The 23,693-nt window shown below is 42.6% G+C and overlaps 1 protein-coding gene across 5 annotated transcripts in view; it reads left to right on the top strand.

The window, feature by feature from the left end:
• The first annotated feature begins 564 nt into the window (after positions 1-564).
• Positions 565-23,693, top strand: part of LOC119905440 (IQ motif and SEC7 domain-containing protein 1-like) — a 198,659-nt gene continuing 175,530 nt past the window's right edge. For 2 of the 5 annotated variants that reach the window (XM_038722476.1, XM_038722481.1), the window contains exons 1-2: positions 565-675; positions 12,793-14,917. In XM_038722476.1, the coding sequence (XP_038578404.1) occupies positions 14,172-14,917 (746 nt within the window). In that variant the 5' untranslated portion in view covers positions 565-675; positions 12,793-14,171. Of the gene's footprint in view, positions 676-5,984; positions 6,513-12,792; positions 14,918-23,693 lie in introns of those variants that run through there. The other 3 variants (XM_038722478.1, XM_038722479.1, XM_038722477.1) reach the window with 3 other exon arrangements.

Raw genomic sequence — 23,693 nt, 5'->3', positions numbered from 1 at the left:
GCACAATGATACACAACATCCAATTTCTGTAGGCATTGGGCAGAACCACTCATATATATCAGATCAGCATAATCTAATGTGGGAAGAAAAGTGGCCGTCACCAGGTATTTTCTAGCACGAATGGATAAGCATGATTTGGATCTGTAGAGAAAGCCAAGCTTTATCTTGAGCTTAGAAACCAGGTTGCTAATATGAGTTCTGAAACACGTATCGGTATACAAAAGCATCTCTGCATCACCTACAACTGTATTTATAGCATTGATCTTTTATCTCAAACATAACCTACTCCGGAGCAGTTTAGCCATTCAGCAAAAGTTACCATGGCCAGTAAGAATGAGCCACCATCCTGGGACTAAAAACCAAGAGTTAAACTCAAATCCTTCTTCCTTTAGTTTCCGGCCTCAGGTCACACAGCTCAAATAGTACATTTATATTAATGTTATCACGTGACAGATTTCATACTGTAAAGTATGTTTTATTAGGTCGGACAGCAGTTTAAGGCTGTGGGGGAAGAATCAGTTTGTAGCACCCACAGAGTGATCGATCCTGTTGCGCGTAGAGGATCTTTGGAGCCGTCTGCGGCCACACAGCTCCCAGCAGCTTCCTGATGCCAGAGACTGCGTGTGATGGGGATTGTTGGTGCAGCAGAGGACAGACGACAAACTCCAAGCAGAGGTGAATTATTATCGAAGCTTTTATTAACCAGCCTTTTGTGTCTGCATGACAGCAGCTCCGGCGGCTAAGACGGACCGCGCGCGTTTTGTGCGCTGGAGGAATGTCCGCAGACCGCAGAAAACCCTGATGTCCAAGCTTTATAAAAAAAAAAAAACCTTTCCGTTATAGTGATTCCGTGTGTGAAAGCTCGTGCTCGCGTCGTTAATTAGAGCTTGACGGTCAGGCTAATTGGTGCTCCTGGAAGAACGCGGACAGGAAGAGACCAAAACCTAAAACCCCCTCATAGTATTCCTTTAGACGCTTATTGAATGCTTCATCTGTGATCATCAGCAGTGGGAGAAGGGACCATTAATGGTTTATGGATCTTGTACAGAATTCCTATAGCATATGATTTGAAATCTGTAGGCCTGGTGCAGCCTCTGTGGTCTGTTATTCCCACCATTTGAATTGCCTAATTGTGATCCATAAAACATACTTTAATGTCTGGGCCTTTATTCAGACTGTAATGACTTTTTATAGTGTATTTTATCAGCTATAGCCTACGATTTCTTATTTATTCATGTATCATGTGTTCATAGATGTTCTTATTGGGGCTGCAAATCATCAGTCCTTGTATCGGGAAGTACCATTTTAATAATGTGAGTTCACAACTGTTGGCTTATGTGCTGCCTCTGTACTTTTACTTTATTACCTATCTGATATTATTCAATATACCTAAAAGGATTTGTTATTAGAGACCAGGACACTGTCCGTGCAGGAGTTAGTGTAACATGTTTTAGCAAACTAAAGCCTCTATTAACAGGAGTTTACAGCTAACGGTTGCAAAGGTGTGTCTATAATATCCTGTTATATTGTAGTGTGGTTGAAAATCTAGGTCCGATCAGACGCCTGATCAGTGTCGGTACTGTATGGGGTATTGGCCGTGACAAGAATGATCCACATTAGATGCAGTTTCTGTGACAACATCATCATAAATCTCAGCGATTCCTCTCTCGTCGACATTCATTCAGTCACAGCAGGCATTGGTTTAGTTTGTAGTGTTAGGGCAACCCTGACCTCATGTTAACTTACAATAAATTGATTTAAAGTTTTAGGCAGTGAGATGCAGATTTTTAAATGTGGGGGGAAAAAGAGAAATGTAGCCTATTGGCTCAGTGCTCGGTAAATGCAGGTAGCGTGAGTTCAGGTTTAGGACTTGATAGCAGGAGAAAATAAGTTTGATTGGTGCATCCTTGGATGATCGAATAACTGCAGTTTGTGCAAGGTTTAAGTGTCTTTATGTATCTTATGGTAGATCTAGGATTTAATTTCATACAGAACGACATACAGCCTCCTGGACTTAGATTTCCTATCTCAATATCCTCCCATGTTCATCTACTTTAGCCTTTAGCCTTGGCTTTTCTATAATATCTGAATAAATATGAACATCCCATAACAAATTAAACCCATTGGAAAAACGTTATCTGGCATTATCCTGTGTTAGTTCTGCTCTAAAATGCTGCAACAACCAATGTTGTCACTATAATACTGCACAGGCAGTTCACGTTTTAGGTGCCTCCTATTGTCTAAGCCATATATGGTGTCATTTCACACAGAGCATCACAGAGCTTCTCTCCGGTCGCTTTTTCATTCGAACCAACTATTTCTGTCACTTGTTATGTGAGTAACGGAGTCCAACAATATGAATGTCATCCAGGAGAAAATGTCTGAAAATGTGCGCATTTATCCCCGTATTTAAACAATATCACATCCCCCACCTCTCTGTATGACAGCATGTGGACGTTCAAATCAACTACAAACACTTGCTGTCCAGTGTGGTCAAATATCCATCCACACCAGCATTTTAGCTGCGTATCAGAGTTGATCTCCGTCTACATTAAAACGACTGAAAACGCACATCTATTGGCCGTTCAGGTACACTGAGTGTGCGCGTGCCAGTGTAAGCATGACGTAGATGGTCTCTTGCTGGTTACAGAAGAAAAAATAAATACAGACGAATAATTTTTTTTTTACATGCACCAATAAGGAGCTGGGACTGTTACTGAATGTAACACGGGAGTGTAGCGGCGGAAAATCGTTGCAAAGTAAATACGGCAACATGCACAGTACAAGTGTAGGCAGATAAGTGTTATTTGCACGGTACATAATATTTTAATAAAAATACCATGTCAATAACAGCAGCATCGTGTTTCTGCTTTGAATGACTTCTAAGACCCAATCAGAGAGCCGAGCGTGAGCGGCTGCGTCATCGTTTCTAAAGTCCTCCATTTTGGCCCGTCTTCACTAAAACGTCTTTCTGGAGTTTTGAAACGCAAAACAGTTCTTCATTTTCACCGTTGTAGTCTGGACGGGAGGTGCAAACGTAGCAAAAGGTTTCCGTTTTAATTCGAAAGCGCAGTAGTGTGGACGGAGCCTTAGGCACCAAAACTACTGGGTTAGATTTAGGAAACTATCATAGAGTCTTACTTACATAAGTTAAGTTATGTTACTTGCATGAGTTATGTAACTTACGCAACAAAACTACAAACAAGGCCACCGCACAGTCATCTCGGTGTGCAATGGCTTGTTTTTGATTTTCAAAAATAGCACACGGGAACCGAACATCAGTCTCCTCCGCTTTCTGACACACCTGTTTACCCCAACCACCTACTGTATACTACACCAACCTTTAGCATTCAACTACGATGCTAAAGGGCTTCCCTATGTTTGGTGAACTACGGCACTAAACGGATTCCCAAAGCATTATAAACTGACGCTAAGGGATCTTGACCATGCATCCATGTGTGATGACTAGGGAAGGAGAACGGGTTGCTTGGTCATGGGTTAAAGGTAAAAAAATATGAGAACGATTATCTCATTATTGAAACTGCAGATAATGTTCTGTTAATTGTAAAATAATGAAGCCTGTGGAAACATCTTTAAAGCTCCGGTGTGTAATATTAAAGATCAACAGAAATGCAATATAATATCCGTAACTATGTTTTCAGTGGTGTGTAAAGACCTTACATAATGAAGCGTTATGTTTTTATTACCTTAGAATGAGCCTTTTTTATCTACATACACCGCAGCTCCTCTCAAATGGACGTCGCAATATTGTGCCGCCATGTTTTTAAAGTAGCCCAAATGGACAAACAGCATTACAGAGCGTGTTTACGCTCTGTAACAATATAGAAGAATCTTTTTTTCCTAAGAAAATAATCAGATTCTTTATTGCAAAAAGAGAAATAAAGTGAACATGGGACATAAAGTATACAGACCTCTGATTCGTGCAAAATCACATATTGCATATACATATTTTGCAAACATAATTTGTAATCTGGTTATAACGGTTAGTTTGCTGTCCATGTAGAGTGAACTAGATGTCTGCGTGTTGTTTATATGCTTTGCTAGTCCAACACGTCTTTGTAGCAGCGTCCATGTTGATTCCATATTCCGACTTAAGAGCACATGAACACACACTGAAGTCGAAAGAACAACTTCACAACTCGGGAAATGGGAACATCCGAGGAGCACGTTAATGCACTGAGCCGCTGGTTGCAATTCGCAACCCCCACCACTAGGTGCCACTAAAACTTACACACTGAACCTTGTTTTGTTTTGTCCGACACATTCAGTTTATTTAAAAAAAACAAAACAAAGAAAATCAGTAAATAACCACAATTGAGAGGCTGGAAACTGGAAACTTTGGAAATTTGATTGATTAAAAATTAATCGTATTATAATAGTAATAGTATTATGTACAGTTGTTTTATATTTGTACTATTAGACTTGCTCTCCTGCTCCTTCTCTTGGCCAAGGCGCTCTTGAAAAAGAGATTAAATCTCAGTGGGTTTTTCCCCCGGTTAAATAAAAATAAAATAAATAAATAAAATTAATTTAATTGTTGCCAGCTTCCAGCTAGAAATATTATGATTTAATCACTATATACTGTGTATAGCCTCTCAGACATCGGTTGCATTTCCTATGATTTGTTAATAATATATTCTATTACTAGAAGATCAGGGCTGGATTACTAAGTGGGCCAATGCACATGGGCCCCAGATACCCCTAGGGCCCCGCAAGCGCCAGACTCACTGTGCGTCAATTGGTTTTTGGTTGTTAAATGTCAGGAATCAAAATGCTCCCTTTATGAACATGTTAGTGCTGGTGCTACAATTATAGCCTGCCCATCACTGGGTACTGATATCACTATTTGAGCGTTTAAAAAAATCCATAACAAAATATTTTTACACAAAGATTTAATATGATATATTAAGACTGGTGACCAAGAAGCATACTGAGCTGGACATTTTACAGTAGGACTGGGCCGATCGTCCATCGGCGATGGCTGACAGAAATCGCAGCATTGAGCCGGGACTGTGATTTTTTTTTTCTGGATCTTTCCAACCTCATCAGTTTTCATGGCAACAGATGCGCCGCAAGCCAGTGACAATTTATGCTACCTATTGAGAAGGAAGAATAAGAACACCGGCTTGTTAATGACATAGCCTATCAAACGATTTAAACCAACGTTGTACTGAATGACACCTGCGCTGGTGTTCAGTGCTTGTAAGAAATCCACAGTGTCCGCATCTTGTAACGTTATATCAAGTCTGTGTGTGAAACCCCACACGCACTCGTCCTCTCTGCATGTTAGCTTCGCAGCAGCACCTGTTACGATGGTATGCTAACCCACAACGTTACGTGCTGTGTCGTTGTTTGCATTTGTTGTAGCCCCAATACATTTACCACAGCAGGGGCATAACCGCAATTGTTTGTGTCCAGGTGCCCAGTAAGAGGTTAATCCTGCCGTGTTTAAGTCATGATTGTAGACTTGGATGTAGTGAGTGGAGTTCAGTGTAATACAACATAATTTTGTTACTACGGGAATTCCAAGCATCATAGAATATACTGTAATCTCTTATGTTTTTCTGTAGCACTTATTCTATTTGTAAATCCTTTACGTTTGCAACATTTAATCAGTATGATCCGGCACTCAAACACAGCATCATGACTTGTTGCAGTTGTAATGATATCTCTGTAATATTCCTAAAATGTTTAACAACAATAGGCCTACATGCAGCTTCTAACATCCTCATAGGTGAGTGATGTTCCTAATTGTGTGGTAAACCAGCGCTCGCTGCTGGTGTGATTTATACATTTGTCACTGCGTGACGGTGCACGTTTTTTTTCTCTCTGCTACCGACACACACTTTTCCTCCCTCCTTTCTCCCTCTCCCTTCGCAACTCTTATGTTTCCACCTCCTTCATACATCCATCCATCTATCCCGGCAGCCTGTCTGGATTCGACACCCCCTCCCTCCTCTATCCTCCCTCCTTCCTCCTCCTCCTCCTTTCTACGGCAGAATAGCGGAGGAGAAAAAAACTAATATCTTACCATTGATAATAGCCAAAGCACTGTCCATTCAGACGCACATAGAGAGGCAGGGGTATCATCAGTGCTGCAGCAGCGGATCGCTCGGCTGTCAGACGCAGAGGAATGATAATTAGAAAGAGATTGACTCGGCAACAAGAAGAAAAAGAGGAAGAAGAGGAGAGGAACTGGGCCTGCAGCAGCAGTGAGACAAGTAGTGGAATATATGAAGGAAGAGAGAAGGAAGGAAAGAAGGAGGGATTGAATTGATCATAATCTGATCAAGAAGAAGAACCGCGGAGCAGCAGCAGCGGCAGCAGCACTTGTGTGGGGTTTTTTTCGGAGGTAGATGATGGTGACAGCAGCAGCGGAGGAGGAGATAGAGGGATGAGCAAGGATCAATAATCCTCCCTCCTCCTCCTCCTCCTCTTCCTCCTCCCCCACATTCATCCCTCCATCACCTCTGCAGGAGCCGCTGAAACCTGTGAGACACTGCTGCCTGGTTTTTATTCGTTTCTCTCTTTTTTTCTGGTTGCTGCATCGTGTCAGTGTGCGTGTGCTCATATGCGTGTCATGTATGTGTAACTGTTGGCTATATAGGCCATGACGACTATTATGTGAGTGTATGTGCAGCCGATGTTAAGTGTTTAGTGTGTGATGCATGCATGTATTTGCATGTGGTGTGTGTGTGTGTGTGCGTGCGTGCTTGTACATGCAGTGAAAGTAGACATTGTGAGCTTTTGTGTGTGGAAAATGTGTGGGCTGTATGAACTGCTCCGTGTGTGTGTGTGTGTGTGTGTGGATGGCAGATAACATGACTGTAAAATTTGCCAATTAAAACATTAATTTTACTGTTAAATTAAACTGAAATAACATCAATCAGAAAATGGAAAAAAAAGCTGTTCAACCCTCCTACACATTGATAAATTTTGTATGCATGTAAAGTACGTCCTGTACAAAGAGTGAGGATTTATTTCAGAGCTCGGTTTCAAATTTGAAACCCTGAAAATGTAATTATATTGTACAGTGGCTAATTCCTGTAAAGGCATTCATCTCATGGAACGAGCACATATTGAAGCGTCAAGTCTCTCAAATTCTAATATAATCTATATTTTCCCATGTGTCCTTGGGAACAGTAGTTTGACAAAAACATTTTAAACCTGCAATAAGTGAGTTTTTTTGGCCACCTGAAGGCAGCGGAAACAAGTAGTGAACACAACATTGAGATCATCTTTTCAAGTTGTTGTTGTTACACATCAGTTTTCACATTTGGAGTCATCTTTCTATGTAACTACAATATTCTCTCTGTTAGCTCTGTGTTTGGTCTCCACCAGCTTCTTAGGAAAATATTTGGCTGTTTAGCTGCTAAGTTCACCAGCTAATCTCCAACTGTGTCTGTGCGCTGTTTGCTGCTGAGCAGGTCGTGTATGGTGGCTTTTTACAGCTTTTGCTCTGACAGCTGGGCAGTGAAATGTCCACAAACAGAAAAACTTTAACAAAACTCGGCGTGTGTGTGCTCGGTTACTAAACACACACGCACACACCAACACACCATTATGTAGCCTATGTTTCTGCTTGACTTCATTTACAGTACAATTCAGGCATGAACCAACAATCTGCTCAGAGCCTACACATACAGGGAGAAAGCTAGAGAGACCCTGACAGAGACAAAGGGAGAGAGAGGGATGGTGCTCAGTTAGCGAGTCATGAATAATTGAATGTGCTTAATGGGAAGAGATATAACAGCTGAAACTGTTTGGCCGCTTTGTAATAGAGATCAGAGGGCTCGCCATTTCATGTGTGTGCATATGCGTGTGGGTTCACTGTCTTGGTGCACTATCTACGGCTGAAACTTTATCTAAAGCAGCAACTTTGCACATTAGTGAGTCCAAGTGGAAACTGGTGTGTACAAGTGTGTACATTTTTGACAGCGTGAGGGACTTCATTACGGAGAAATCCTGTAGCTTGACGTCAGTAAATGTCTGGTTCATAGTGTGTGTGGGATATGGAGGTGAGTCCAGCTTGGATGGAGCACTTACTCGCTGCTTTTGAGAAGAAGTTTGTTACAGGGATGTTTATTTAATTCTTTCATTTTTTTTTGAACCTAAGAACTTCAGTTAAGCCTGAGTTTGAAATGTAACGTTGGCAGATGTACCGCTTGAGATCCTTGAGTATTTAGCCGACTTAGAATTGCTATATACTGTATGTGAGAGGTCGCACGTCTCTGGAGCAACGAGAGGTTAAGTGTCTTGCTCAGGAACACATTGGTGGATGTGTTGTAGTGAGAATCAAACCCTTGTCTTTCACACCAAAGGCGTGTGTTATCCACTGTTCCACTGCCAACCCAATTTAAACTTCTGTGTCAAATTCCCGGCGTACCCTACGCGATAGCCTCCGCCGTAGCCTGACATGCAGCTCCTCAAAAATGTAACTACACGTCGGGGGAACGCGGAATGTAAGAACTGTGATTTGTCGGCTGGGTACCCTCGCAGTGCCTCTGAGCCAACAGGAAGTGCTCCGACCAATCCAGCGGCTTAAACACAGTGGATCAATATATTTGTTAGCGCCACAACCAAAGCGAAATGAGTCGTTTCACTATCAGAATGGGATCCATTATGTCGATAGCAATTTAAAAGTCTATAACAGCCGCACATATATCATTTTACACCCATTCAAGTTAGCGTAGGGCTAAACCAGAAGTGGACGCAATAACGACGCACAAGTATAAATGCAGGCCATGCTGGGAGACGGCTTCAGCCATCGGCAGCTTCACTGGTTGAGTCCAGAGAAAAGAGACAGGGCTGTACGCTAACCTTTTTCCCAAAGAGCACATGTTCAGTGAAAAATGTTCAAGTACCACAAAGGTTAACAAACTTATTTATCACATATGTATTTATACTACGTGTGCGCTCTTTTGTGTTCAACCATGATGTGAAACCATTGGAGGACTGAAAGTGAAGACCCTTGTATCTGTACACTCGACATTAAAATATTGTCAAAGCGTTTTAAAATATTGAAAGAGATCTTTTGAAAATTTGACATTGAAAAAATTGCTTTTAAAACACTGATCACTCATCACAAAAAACTTTACTGTGATTGGTGCTTGTGTAGTTTTTGACCCAGGGACGGATTCACAATACACCAGCAGCACCCATGCAATCCAAACCTATTGTAAACAAGACTGCTGAACAGTGTACCTTTAGTAAAACAGAACGAGGGGAACGTGTTGCTCTCAGGAGGCTAGAAGGAGCACATACTGGCACACTGGTATCCTGTGCAGTGGAAATTTGCATCTTTCCACTGCAGAGGCTCTTTCACACAAGATGGAGGAGAAACTAGTTTAAATAAGTGTATTTGTCTTTATATTATTATAATGACGTTAGATAAAAAGTAAAATTTTAATCTAATAGTATACTGTTAGTGTGTTTGATAATTATTTAATTTTACTATATGCATTGTCAGTTTATGTAATAGTATACTATATAGCTCACCACCAGTCTGATATTAATTCCAGTTACCAGTTCCATTCCAGTCCACAAAACATTCATTCATTAAATATTTGCGCAAGAAAAATGGCCTACATTGGTCTCTTAATTTGTTAATGCTACCAGCTCATCAATAATCAGAACCATTCATGCAGGAGGAGTTCACTGTAGCAGGTCAAAACATCTTTTATGTCCCACCCCATCGAGGCTGTGATTGGTCAGTTGACGAAAAGTGAAATTGACAAGCGCATCGATTTTATAAAAAGTTGAACGTGTTTCAACAAAAAGAACCTGATACAGCTAATTGTGGGAGACTGAGTTCAGTGATTCAAATGATAAGTTCAGGTTAGATCACAAATGAACAACTTGATCTGTGGTTACAGTATATTTTCTAACATTTCACTTGTACAAGAGAGAAACTTTTGAGGATGAGGACCAACTGATGTGTTTGGTTGGGGTTGCCGGAACAAGCTTCCATAAGTAAATTACTGGGCTCAGAAATGCTAAAGTTAGCATATCTCTGAACATCCTTTTTGCAGATGACGTGGTTCTGTTGGCTTCATCAGAACATGACCTTCAGCACGCACTGGGGCAGTTTGTAGCAGAGTGTGAAGTGGTGCGGATGCCCTCGGTTCGGATGCGGATGGTGGTATAGATGACCTGACGTTCACGGTTCTCTGCTGAAAAACGGTGGATTGCTGCCCCAAGAGAAGGAATTTAGGTATCTTGGAATTTTGTTGACTGCAAAATGGAGCATGAGATGGGCAGGCGGATGGGTGCAGCGTCGGCAGTAATGCAGGTGTTGTACCAGCCTGTTGTCGTGAAGATTGAGCTGAGCCGGAAGGCAAAGCTTTCAATTTACCAGTTGATCTACGTTCCAACCCTCACCTCATGTTCACGAGCTGTGGGTAGTGACCGAAAGAACAAGTGGCTGAAATGAGTTTTCTCCTTAGAGATAGTGACTCGGAGTAGAGCCACTGCTCCTTCACAAGGAAGGAGCCAGTTGAGGTGGTTTGGGCATCTGATGGAGATCTTCGGGTCAAGCCCAACTGAGAGGAGACCCCAGGGTAGACCCAGAACTTGCTGGAGGGACATATTCTAAGCATCTTTAGCACAAAATGATTTTTGGGATGATCTTAATCTCATTTTCAGATTGTATCTTGAGTGTGTTCTGGGCAGCTGTATCATTAGATAAATGTACTGTAAGTATTCGATCTGAATCGGCCAGTGTCAGCCGGTATTGATGCCAGTTATTAAAGACTCAGGACCAAAACGAGTTTGAGACTATGTAAATAGTGTGGTAACCTTTTTAGATGGACATACTAACAATTACAGTTTATGTTAGACAAACATACACACTGTTTAATTCATTCATCATTATGATGTTTTTGATCTTGAAAAGGCTAAAAAAAAAAACATCCCAATAACCAAACTCTTCCGATAAATAATATCTCCTTTCTACTGGTCAAAATCCAAAGCTTGACGGTGCCTTGTTGTGGTCGCTAAGGTGTGATTGGACATTGGTAGAAAACTCCTGTGACTTGGGACTTCATATGTGTCTGTGATACAGCCCTTGTAGTGTTTAATGTTGTGTGACATGAACTGTGGAAATGGCTAGCTGCGACCTGCATGTGGCTACCAAGAGCAAGAAGCAATATTGTAATACTCGAGACCGGTCTTGGTCTCGAGATGATCTGGTACATTTTATTGTGGGTCATGTACTGTGGGGAAGTGGTCTTGGTCTTGACTCGGTCTCGCCCTCCCTCGGTCTTGGTCTCGACTTGGTCTTGTCTCGGTCTCGATAAACTCTGGTCTTGGTCTGGACTTGAGCTTGTTTCTCATTCTGCGTTCTTGTCTGTACTTGTATTCTTGTGAACCAGTTCAAGAGTCCACATCTAGCCAGGTACAGTCAAATACCCAGATGTGTTCTCGCTCCGCCCGTTTTACTGAGCCTGCATCGGTGGTGACTTGAGTGGACTTCGGATAGCCAGATATCGCCACTTCGTCATTTCGCCACCAAAAAGCGGAAATGTCAGACAAGAAAACTCACAACTGTTATGTATAATGCTGCTGTTCTTGTGTGAAATACAGTATAGTACTTTTAAGAGTTTTTATGAGGAAATGTAGTTGTTTAAACTCCAAAGAGCCAGACAGAGCTGATTTAAAAAATTGCTATGACGTGTCGGAGATGTGAGGTCCCGCCCGCTAACTGGTCCGGCCGTCATCAAGCTGTTCCAATTGCTGAATGACTGACTGCGTGATCCCGTTCCTGGGAGTTTGTACTCCTGAGCTGAACTTGCCAAGTCCAAGCTTTAAAGTACAGAAGTCCGAACTTGGCGAACTCGGTATTGAGACAACAGCCTTGGTCCTGGATTTGGGCGGTCTTGACTACAACACTAGCAAAAAGCAACAGCTACAAATCCTTTCAGAGTGCAGATGCCAGGATTTGATTTGAACAAACTGGGAGAAAATACAGAGAAGCTTTTCAGACTATGTAGATTTACAGTTTGTCCATTAAACCACAGAAGCTTTACTAAGAATTAAAACTGAAACATGCAACACAATGCATGAATCTACTATTATGGAGGCAGTTTTTCTTGTCTTTTTGAAATGTATTGTCATTAGATATTGCATAGGTAGTGGTGCAAACACAATAGCATAGGATTGAATTGGTAGAGATAGGCAGAAGATGTAAAAAATTTGAACAAAGAGAAAAAAAACAGGTGGACTAAGACAGGAGGATACTGATGGAGTGTAGGCTGATGTATGTGATGATTTTTCTTGTCTCTGATGGCTTTGACAGAGCATGTCATTGGTATTTATGGGCTGAGAGACCTCATACTCCTTTCAACCACAAAGAAATGGAGAAATGAAAGGGATGGAGATGAGAAAGTAACAGCTAAATGAAAAGGGAAAACTACGTAGAAGAAGACACATGGAGGAAGAGCAAAAGAGAAAGGAATGATCAGGAAGAGAGCAGACAAAGGATAAAGATTAAGAGAGGCAGGCTAAAAGCAACAAAGAATATAAGAAATGGGTGAAGATGAAAGACAAAATAGAACTGCAGAAGTAAAGGACGTAAATAATCAAAATAGAGAGGCAGAGACAGACAGATGGATGAAGGAAAAGAAAGGTGTTTCTCCCAGAAACAACACTGTGAACGTATCACAAGCTGATATTTCCTGTTGACTCTGTCTCTCATGTTTTACAACCTACTTTCTTCTCATCTGCCCTTTCTTTCTATTCTTCTTTTTCATGTAATGGATGGATGACATGAAGAAGGATCTGGATTTACCGTCCAACAAGACCATAATGAATCCCAGATGTCTCACCGTACCCAGGAGGAAGACAAACATCTAACATGACATTCAACCTTTGCGTATCACTTCTGACAGACCGAGTGCAGAATGACAGGCTGAGTCCTGCAGGTGAATCCATGGGCCAGGAAGAGGTGAACCTCTGCTCTTCCAGAAGATGATCCTCCACGGGCATTACATTTTCATTATGTGGAGCTTTACGTTGTGTTGATTTCTCAAGGTTTGGTTCCAGACTGTTTTCTTGAAGGAGAGGGTCTGAACTGAATACTCTGAATACTTGGGGAATTACCACAGGGGTTCTGACCCCAGGATTTTATTATGAGGCACAAAAGGGAAACTGGTGCTTAGTCAATTAGTTTGGGAGTTTGTACATGCAGACTGCATTTCTGCTGCAGCACCTGGCAATGAAAATTTTAACACTTCTTCCATTTGTGCTGGACAATCTGCAGTTGCTCAACAATGATAATGTGCAACATCTTTGACACAGAGGGACCTCTATCAGCTATGGTCTCCGCACCTGCTTCTTGGAAACCTATGTTCTGATCTGCTGCATGGAGTGCAAAGAGTGGATAAAACTGACTCACTGACAAAGGGAGGGACAACAGTTTTTTGTGGGGGAGAAGACTATCTCTTTCTCTATATTTGTTCTGTTTTTAACCGTCATGGGTCTGAACCCCAAAAGAAACACCTGACTGAACCAGGGGATGGTCGACGACTCCATAAAACCTTCTGATTGGAGCCAGGGAGGACGAGGTCCAACTTGATCTTTAAATCAGAACTCGAAGAAGAAAGAGTCCTCTCCCCCCCACTTACCTCTGGTGGGGGGGAGGGTGAAGGGTAGTTTAGTTTTTAGGGTGTAGGGCCTAGGGCCATAGGGTGTAATTTTGTCATAATTTAGACATTAGGTTTAAGGTTGTAGACTAGACTGTAGAGTACAGAGTAGGACAGCTCTGCTCTGGGTCCTGATAACAGTTTTAGATTAGTCATAATTGGGTCCAACTTCTTCTCAGTGTTTAGTCAGTTGTGCTAGTTTTGGCTGGTGTCACTACTATACTAGCCCCTGCGGCATCTAACACTCAGTGAGTAACCTTTTGCTCTGCACCAGCTGTAGCTGTGACTCGGGCTGCATTTCCTCTAGTGCATAAGTCTAGCATTTAGCCTCAGTGCTAGCTGACAGCGTACAACCTCGATCTAACTAACAGTTAGACAGACAACAACCAACAGCATTTAGGTCTTTACTATAGAATTTAGCAGTAGGGAACCCTACTCTTTGGGCATTTCCCCGGCTGTTGTTTAGCCTGAGGTTCTCTAGCCATTAGCCTGTGTGCAGACTAACAGACCATGGATGCTAATCAAGGCCCAGGCCAGGGCAGCCCAGAAAGCCCTAACCGGGCCGTGGAGTACCTTCTTGAACTCAACAACATTATCGAGAGCCAGCAGAAGCTTCTAGAAACCCAGCGGCGCCGAATCGAGGAGCTGGAAGTCCAACTGGACCGGCTCAGCCAAGAGAACAAGGACCTGCGTTTGGACCGGCAACCTGTTGCTCCTCCTCCACCTGCTCCTCCCCCCGAGCCTCCTCTCCCTCCTCCTCCTCCGCCGCCTCCACCAGCTCAGACCACATCGACCCCCATTTCAACCAAGAATCACCATCATTACCACCACAACAGCCAACACCCAGCTCCTCCCCAGCCTCCCTCCTCCATCCCTCTCCACCACAGCCACCACCACCACCAGCATCATCAGCAGCACCACCACTCCTCCACCCACCACTCCTACAACAGCACCAACAGCACCACGATGACTGCGATCCCGGTTCCGGCTCCTGCTCCGGCTTCAGCCCCACCCTCCATCTCAATCCCAACCCAAATCCCAGCTCCAGTCTCCTCTTCAGCCCCGGCTCCACCTCCCCCTCCTCCGATCCCACCCAGGGATCAGCCACGGGCCCACAGCCGGCTAACTCGAGTGCCCTCTACCAGCACTGGCACCAACACCAACTTTGTGGAGAAAGAGAAGGAGAGGCTTGAGCGCCTCCACAGAGCCAACGCCTCCAACAACCACCACGCCCACACCCTCCACCACCACAAATCGTAAGTTAAGAGTTTAAGATATACTTTCTACAACCAAAGCCAAAGGTAGCACGAGAATAAGGCAAACCTGATCTCAGCAGTGGGTTGAAATGAACAAAGTCTACCTTCTAAATGCTGGCTGGAAACCAACTAGGATTTAGAGTTTCTACTTCAGAAATGTGAAATAGTGATATTGGCTTGTAAATCTTGGCATGAAGTTAGATTTATGTATTTAAGATAAAATGACTTAGGATGCCATATTGAATATACTCAATTATACTGAGGAGGTATTAAAGGGCTTTTCATCTCCCTCAGATGCACTGTTTCACAGCAATGAAATTACTCAGTTGGTACTTTTAAATGCTTCTTTAGAGATTAGGTTTCCTAACCTTGATTGTTACCAGGGCCTGACATTAGCACTAGGGCTGAAACGATTCATCGATTAAATCGATTAATAAAATGCTTCGACACAAATTCTTTGCATCGAGGCTTTGTTTAATCCATATAACTATGATTATAATGGAGCTGTTTGCAAAGTGGGGGAAGAGAGAGAAAATAGCGAGGGACAAAGAAGAAAGTGTCCAAAGTCTGGGATTATTTCAAGCTAAAGAAAACAACACAACTCTGTAATGTTACCGTCCGTTCACCGTAAAACGAAACTTATGTCGCCTCGGCAACAGCACGACGGCGCCTGAACAAAAAGCAGCCGGTGTTCTGCCAGCGGACCACAGACAAGATAACAGTAACAGCAACTTTAGCATTTAGCTGAAATCATGATTGATTGTTTCGTGTTCAGGATCGCTCATTTCCCGTTTCACATTTCACGTGTTTTCTCAAAACGTGGTTTGGAGACCAGCGTCGGGTGGCACGGCCGCTGTCAGCTCTTGTAGTGTGTGTCCCTGTCACCGATCAGTCACGTAGTGTGAACGCCGCAACGGCTTCAAGACTCCCGTCATATGACTTGTACTCGGGTGATGTTTGTGTTGGTAAAGCAGCTGTCCGGTTGTTGGTCTGATGTTTGCTGTATGAATTGCCGAAAGGACTAATAAATATCTATCACCTGTAAACGTGCACAGCTGATCCCGTTACGGTGGGGGTGCTGCCGCCGCCAAGCAAATGTACTTCTTAAACGACGCAATCGATGAATCGTTGAAATAATCTATCGAAGCTTTGAATACTAAAATATTATTAGCTGCAGCCCTAATTAGCCCCCGTCCACCTACCACACTTGGATAGAATTTGGCTAAAATTTGGCAGCAACACAGTTACTCTTACTAGCCAGTGAAGCATTTTGCCAGTCAAATCAAGGCACTTTTGTTTTTGAAGCTGCGTCAGTGTACACAGAGCTATGCCACAGCTTGGCCGTACAAACTGAGTCCTAAAATGATCACAAAGCACCAAACCAACTTTGATGGAAGTGGAAAAGGTTGACAGAAATACAGGGCAGCTTGACGGAAGGCAGCGGAGCAGGGCAGCACTGAAACTCTGCTTCGGTGATGACTGTCAGTCATCGGTCAGACTGTCATCGCTGCCAGCAGCCCGGCAGGACAGACGCTACGTGGTGTGCTGGGATTTTAAAAGTGAAGTAAGAGGCACACTTCTACTTTCTCTGATTGAGCGGAAATCTGATGTTTTCACATCACAGATGACGGAGAGTGGCATTAAAACATGAAGCTTAGGTAAAACATGAGGCTCATGAAACAGCCAGATCTGATAGATAGTAGTAACTATGAAAAACCATTTGCCACAGTGGCTGGTAAGCAAAATAGGTAATGTCAGGCCCTGATTGTGACTATTATTGAACTCCTGCACAGCATTTGTAACAATATGGCATCCTTTCACGTAATTTCCAGACTCTTTCTTGGCAGTGTGTCATCCCACTGTCTGTTTTGCCAAAACTCGTGTTGATCTTTGACTTTGATCGCTACTAACCTTGCAGCTTCTTTCACGCAGGTTTTGTGCAATCATAGAAATATGTGCCCAAATGCTTTTTTTTTTTTTGACCGGGAAACAGCTTTTTGCTTGATTCTTTGTTGGCAAAATATGCAAGCAACAGATATTAAGGCAAAGCTGTTTTGCCGAATGTGATTTTATTGTAAAGTGTTTTGGACTCAGACATAGGAGAGGTGACTTGTCAAAGTCAAGTTTCTTGGCTCCGAAAGGGAGGGGGGCAGCTGATGCCCCTGTGCATTCTTTCTGTACTGAGATACTGTGATTGGTGGGTGTACTGGGTTGATAAATATTCATCCTTGTATTGGCTAAAAGGGCTACAGAGTGGAAGGTTGTAGTGGGAATTTACATATTGCAGGAGAGAAGGAGTGTGTGAGACTCCAGAGACCGAAGTAACTAAACAACTACAGCATCTCGAACACTGATAATTGGTGGAGCAAAGACTGAAGGACCGTTATGTAATAGATATGTCTGCTAGGCAATAGGATTGGTTGCTCCTGCAGAGACCATAAAGAAAACAGGCTGTGCTTTTTGTAAAAGTTAAAACTGGGTTAGGCAATTCATTTCAGAAGCAGTTTTTGGTTGAAATTCTCTTTACATCCTAACACCAACCAAGAATCTGGTTCTGGATCTGAGCTGTTGCAGGACTGTAAATGTAGTTGTCTCTGACTAGTTTCTCCAACGTTGCCTACCCCAGCGTTCAGTTTTTAGCTGCATTAATCATAATAAATCATTATAGTAACCACTTACCAGGTAGCTCTTCCTCTCTTGTTTTTTTTTTTTGCTCATATTTTGTTGCTCTGAATAAATTTTCAGTCAGAACTCTGTTCGCTGGCTGGAATTGGGTTTGTTGCCTGGCAACACTATCTTAGGAGCATCCTTTCAGGACGTGTTGAGAACGAGGGAGCCTCGCTGCCGTGTGTGGCGGTCGCCTTTGTGCACAGGGCTGTGTGGTGCCCTAGGCAACAGGATGCAGGGTTGCAGCTGTCCCATGCGCCTACCAGGCAGTTCATTTGCAACTGGTAACACTGAATCGCTGTCTCTGGGAAGTGCTGGTCATGGCGATTGCTGTTGCTATGCAACTATGGAAAGCTAAACGTTTGAAGGACAACACTCTTGCTATCAGTTGAAATGGTTTTAACCTCGCTGGGTGCTCTGAGTGCTTAAAGCTTTGCTAAGCTCGCACCACTGTTGGGGACAGAGCATCGCCTCCTTTCCACTGCAATCACAGAGAGCAAAAGAAAAGAGGCTCCCGATAGACCTGTAGAAATGAAGGCTAGGGAAACGCAGTGATGACTCATGGAGACAGATTCAATAGTACTATTGGTTTATCTTATAACTTCTCATATGTGTAGCCAAAAAGTGAGATGTCCACAGAGGTATATAGTGTCTGACTCAGACTTTCAGATCTAGGTTCCTCTCAAGCATCTTGAGGCATCAAAGTGCATTAAAAAACTCGTTCAAGCCCTGAGTCATGGGACGTTCAGGTACAGCTGATATTGTGAGGAAAAAAAGCTGTCCTCAAGCTTGCAAATGACGTAACGGGGAGAGAACAATGATGAAGTCTGACAGCAGTGAAGATGAGGCTGATTTGTTATGAAATCACACAGTACAATCAGCCGCTCGCTGCCTCTTCAAGTGACTGAGTGTGATCCAATAAATCCCACTCCGCACTGGGGCAGATTATGGCTCGGAGGCATGACGGTTGCAGAGCTGCCTACACTGGTCTCTGAGTGATTTCGTATAGGGCATGATGCAGCAAAATGCAAAACACCCTCACACAGATTTATCTTGCAGCACCTTGCAGCACCTCAGGCTGGAGTGTTCATACACAAGGAAGCAGTAAATATTGTTGGACATGACAAAGCAGTCCGAACTTTTCATTTGAAGGGACACACAGTTCATTGCAGCAACGTATTAAAACTTAAATAAAAGCATAAAACATTTTACTTATACTCTGTGTCCATGCTCCCATGTTCATAGGTCTCTCTTAAAATGTACATGTAGATCAAGTTCAGCTATAAAATGTAGCATATTAAATGTCCCGACAAACCGCACAAACATTTTGGATCTCAAGAATCTTCAGTGTTAGCATTTCATAAATTAAGGTCATGATGCCCCACTAGTCTTGGCTAGTAGCCAGTAACCAGTTAGCTTGTCAGCAACTCAGTCACATTTTTAAGTGTTCTGTCAAAACTGTGGACGCCACAAAGGGTAGAAGCTCTGCGATTGGTAGCATATGAACTCACCTCAGCACAGCAGCAAATGCTAACTGCACAGGCAGCAGCTAGGCATTTTAACTGAAGTGTGGTAAATGGAATAAATAATGCCAAACACCACCACCAACAGTATGATCCTTAACAGTTTTATTAAAGATTCAAGAGTGAAGGCGAGGAAACCGTGAAGTCGCCATCCTGTAGCCTAGTGCTCAGCAGCATCTAAGGGTGCAGGTTTCTAAACAGACAAATTGCATAAAATGTGTAACTACTAATGGTAATAAAGTTAATTTATCATGTTTTACACTACGTAGTTTCAGTCTTTAGTATTCAAGCAATAGTCATATCTGGAAAAAATACTCTTACGGGATACTCAGGTTTACCCCAGAGTACAATATATGTACGTAGTAATTAGTAGATTCAGTAAATACAAACAGTCTCTGCTACTACTGGTGATTTTTATTTGACGTCAGAGTTGAGGTGAGATAAACACATGACTGTGATGATGCTATAACCATCATTAGACATCAGAGCTGTGACATCCTATTGATCCAAATGGGAAAGTCGGATGGAGAACATTTATGGTAATGAACAGAGAGAGAGAGAGAGAAAGGGGGAGAGTGATGTTATTCTTCAGTGTGGGTGTGGAGGAATCAGAGGAGTCAGAGTTTTAGGATTCAGATGGATGAAGAGAAGAAACATGGAGTAAAATAAATTTAAAAAGCAGGTATCATTCACTTTCCTGTTCTCCTTAACAGAGCCCCACATTCTTTTGTTCTTTCAGTTATGTTCTTTCTTTATTCCTTCCTCCTCCATCCCTTAATAGTATTAACTTGTGATCTGTATCAGGATAAAGGCACCTGGATATGGGCCTTTGCATATAAACCTGGTTTTCTGCCCACATCAGATCTCAGTATGCAAATTAGGCAGACGGAACTGGCACACAAACAAATAATGCATCTCAGGTTGAGGGAGGCGGGGCGGGTGCAGAAGACTCTCAGGGAACCTCTACAACGTGCAAGGCGAGGGTCAGGTGACAGGCCGCGTTCCAGTATTGTAGGAAAGTGATCAGAGGCAGTGGAGATGGTTTCTAGCAATAGTGCTAGCTTGGCTTCCCCTGTCATTCACGTGACCGTCGTCTTGCAGGTCTTGGCGGTGCCGGGAGAGGCTCCTGAAGGAATGCTGATGTATGGGCTCTACTTATCTTTCCTTTGCAGAAGAAATGGTGTTAAAGGGTTGAAACTCTAGCAAAACTTGTAGTATATGGTTTGGATGCACCAACCCGATACGCTGGATGCGTATCTACGCTGATGCTAACCTTGTTAAGCAGATTCAGCCGGGATGTAACGGATCCACATTACAAACGGTTTCTTTGTCAGTGTGATTAAAGTACAGTTTTTTTTTGTGGGGTGGGGGGTTCTTTCTTAAGCCTCTACTGTGTCTCTTTTCCTGCTCACTGTAACCAAAAAGTGGGCACGTTGTCACCAGGATTTCTAGATAGCGTCTCTCTCTTTGACCCCGTTTTTTGTAAACAGCAGCTGCCATCTCGTCCTCTGTGTGCTGATGACGATAACAGAGGTGTGAATGAGCTCGGTCAGCAGCACTGCTGCACCAGGTGTGTGTGTGTGTGTGTGTGTGTTACCTCTTTAGTTCAGTGTCCTGGAAACGGAGTCCTTCTAGCATCCACAACATGTTCCGACATGTTTTTCTGACAGCGAAAGAACGACACTTTGTTGTTCAATTTGTGGTTTGTTTCTAGTATTTAGCAACATTTATTTTACTGTTTATTTGCCTGTGTGTGTGTGTGTGTGTGTGTGTGTGTGTGTGTGTGTAAAGAAAAAGTCTTGACTCAGTCGTTTATCAGGGGGTCGATTGAAAGCACCTCATCAGCACTGACTGTTGCCTGATAGTCCTGAGCTAAACGTGTTTCCACCAACAAACTGCACCAATTAAACACTTCAGATCAGGCAGGAGGCCGAATAAAGAACACGCATATTTTTAATGAGGTCAATTCTCACAAGGTGCTGTAAATACATATTGTAAGCAAAACTCTGCCACGTTGCAGCTTTTGCTTTTAATATTTCCTTTTCAGCAGTTGCTGACATGTACCTTAAACAATCACACAGTGATTTACAGTTTTGAATTTATGTTCACAGTTCGGTTGTACTTGTGTACAAGTGGCGGACTGTAGGTGTTCTTATTATTGCAGGGATCTGACACAGGCCGACTGACCATAAAATACAACTTCAGCTGGTCAATATCTGAATTTAAACTAACCTCAACTACACTGGACGACCGATGATTATCTGTCGCTGCGTGCTGAGTTTCTCCTCCCACAAACTCACCTGATATGAATAACTGAGCCGTTTTTCTGGGTCTTATTTCACTGTCAGTTAAGTTACTGTGGCCTTTTGTTGTCTGATGTAGCGCCAATGCTACATCACTTCCACACGACTGAAATCGCGCAGGAACCAGCTCCATCAAAGACGTTGCAGTAGCTTTCATGTAATAACAAATTAAAAATAATAAGTTAATATCATGAATGATGTAATATGGCTCACCTGTATTGGCGGCCTACTTACTTAGAGCTTATAGTGTGAACGTTCTGTATCCTTCCGCCTCTGAACGCGGTAGTTTGTTTGTAACGAGAGCTCGTCTCTACCTCCACGTCTTCTCCTCTTCTTCTTCTTCTCTCTGCTGCAGATGAACCTCACCCCCCAGTTGGAAGATTAAACACGTCTGGATCAATATGTTGGAACCTATCAGGGCCATAGATCAGCTTGTTTATCGATCTCCCATTGATCTGTTTTAATCCACGTCTCCCATTTCTGAAGTCTGCGTCAGACCAGCTGTAGATTATCAGCAGCGTGACTCACCACATAACACATGAAGGCAACTTTAATGAAGTACTGTGGCAGGCCACAAATGAAGAACGAGAAATATTTTTCACCTGCAGAAAACAATTGGGAAGAGGACGAACCGCAAGATCCAGAAAATAATTTGACATTTAAACTGTTGGGTGGAGAGGCTGGTGACGCAAATACATTTACACTTAACATTTACACAGTCGGATAAACTTATATGGATCCCTTTTTGTGTTTCTAAATTTAATTTGAAGCTTTACTGACTGATGAAGCTTAGCTCAACTGCTGAATATAGATAAGATCAAGTAGCTTCTGTCTAAAGAAGTAGGCCTACACGTTGTCATCAGCAGCCTGTGTTTGATACTCTAGTGTTCATGCTGTTAGGTAGGGCTGCAACTAACAACTATTTTGATAGCGGATTATTCTATCTGTTGAAACAAATAATCGACTATTCGGATTACGAATCGCAAACTTACATAATCCCTCTCATTTAGTTATCGGCTTTTAAATTGAACTTGAGGTTGTTGTAGGCATTTGCTAATTAACAGTCAAGACAATAAAATGAATACTGCTTTCAAAAATACATCTTTTAATAAGCGTTTCTGCTGCAGCAACAGAAAGTTCCACTGAAATCAAGTCCTGTCATGGACCTAACAGGTTTATATAGTAGGGCTGCGGCTAACGGTGATTTCAGTAATCGAAGCTTCCACAGATTATTTCATTGATGCATCGTTTAAGAAGTACTTTTGCCCGACGATAGACCGGGTGCTTTCTGATTAGACGCCGTCGTGCTGTTGTGGTTCGCTTTACAGTGGACGGACACTGACACTACAGAGTTGTTGTTTTCTTTTAATACTTTGCACACCTTCTTTTTCGTCCCTCATTATTTTCTCTCTATTCTTTGCATCGATGCTTTTTAGTGTTTAAATTAATGGATGAATTGTTTCAGCCCTAGTGTATATATAGTATGAAATAAGTGTCTGTGCAGCGTTGTGCTAGCACTCATCTGAACAGCTGATCTGCTGTCTAGTGACAGAGCAGTTTACACACCAGTACTGAGCACACTGACACTATCTTTATACAAAGAAAGGAATAACGTGATGCATTACATTTGAGGGGACCAATAACAACAATTTTGTAATAAACAGCGTTTAAACATTATAAAGTTTCCGCTGACTCAACAACTCACAAAACTTCAGGATTCTTTTTAAGGGAGTCTGGGGCGGATTAGCCGCCACCTCACACATAGACAGGAGAATTTTTTTGTTTTGTTTTTCTTTAGAAAGTATAAACCCGCACGGTGTTGTCTAATCTCGTGCACTCTGCAGTAACACGTTGTCGAGCTGTAAAAGTCGTCATAAGCGATGTGTCGTTTATGATTGTAAAGTTAGAGCAATTAGCAATTAAGTTAAGCTAGACTAATCTCATAATTTAAAGAAGCCATCAGTATATTTGTTTGGTGGTCAAAAATCCCCCCCCCCCCCCCCCCCCCCCCACCCTATATCTATTCTAACAAGGCTTTTCAGACGTGTTCCTATTATGTGAAGATTTAATTTATATTTAAAGCATTACCGTTCAGGGTTTGTGCTGATCTAACAACATTTTATGTGATACCTGCTTCAATACTTAATTGTCAGGGCTCACACAGAATCTTTAAAGCTTTACATGGATTTAATCTTCTGAGGTGATATTTTGTGCTAACGATCAGTGTGTTTGCGGCGTCCCGGTAGCTTGCCTGTTACCATGAAGGCTGAGTTCTTACCTCAG

This window comes from Micropterus salmoides, unplaced genomic scaffold (assembly GCF_014851395.1).
Source record: "Micropterus salmoides isolate LMB-PRFRI ecotype aquatic unplaced genomic scaffold, ASM1485139v1 Ms_hic_scaffold_16, whole genome shotgun sequence".
Lineage (NCBI taxonomy): Eukaryota > Metazoa > Chordata > Actinopteri > Centrarchiformes > Centrarchidae > Micropterus > Micropterus salmoides.
Note: the sequence above shows the minus strand (reverse complement) of the source record. Positions and strands in the feature narration are given on the sequence as shown.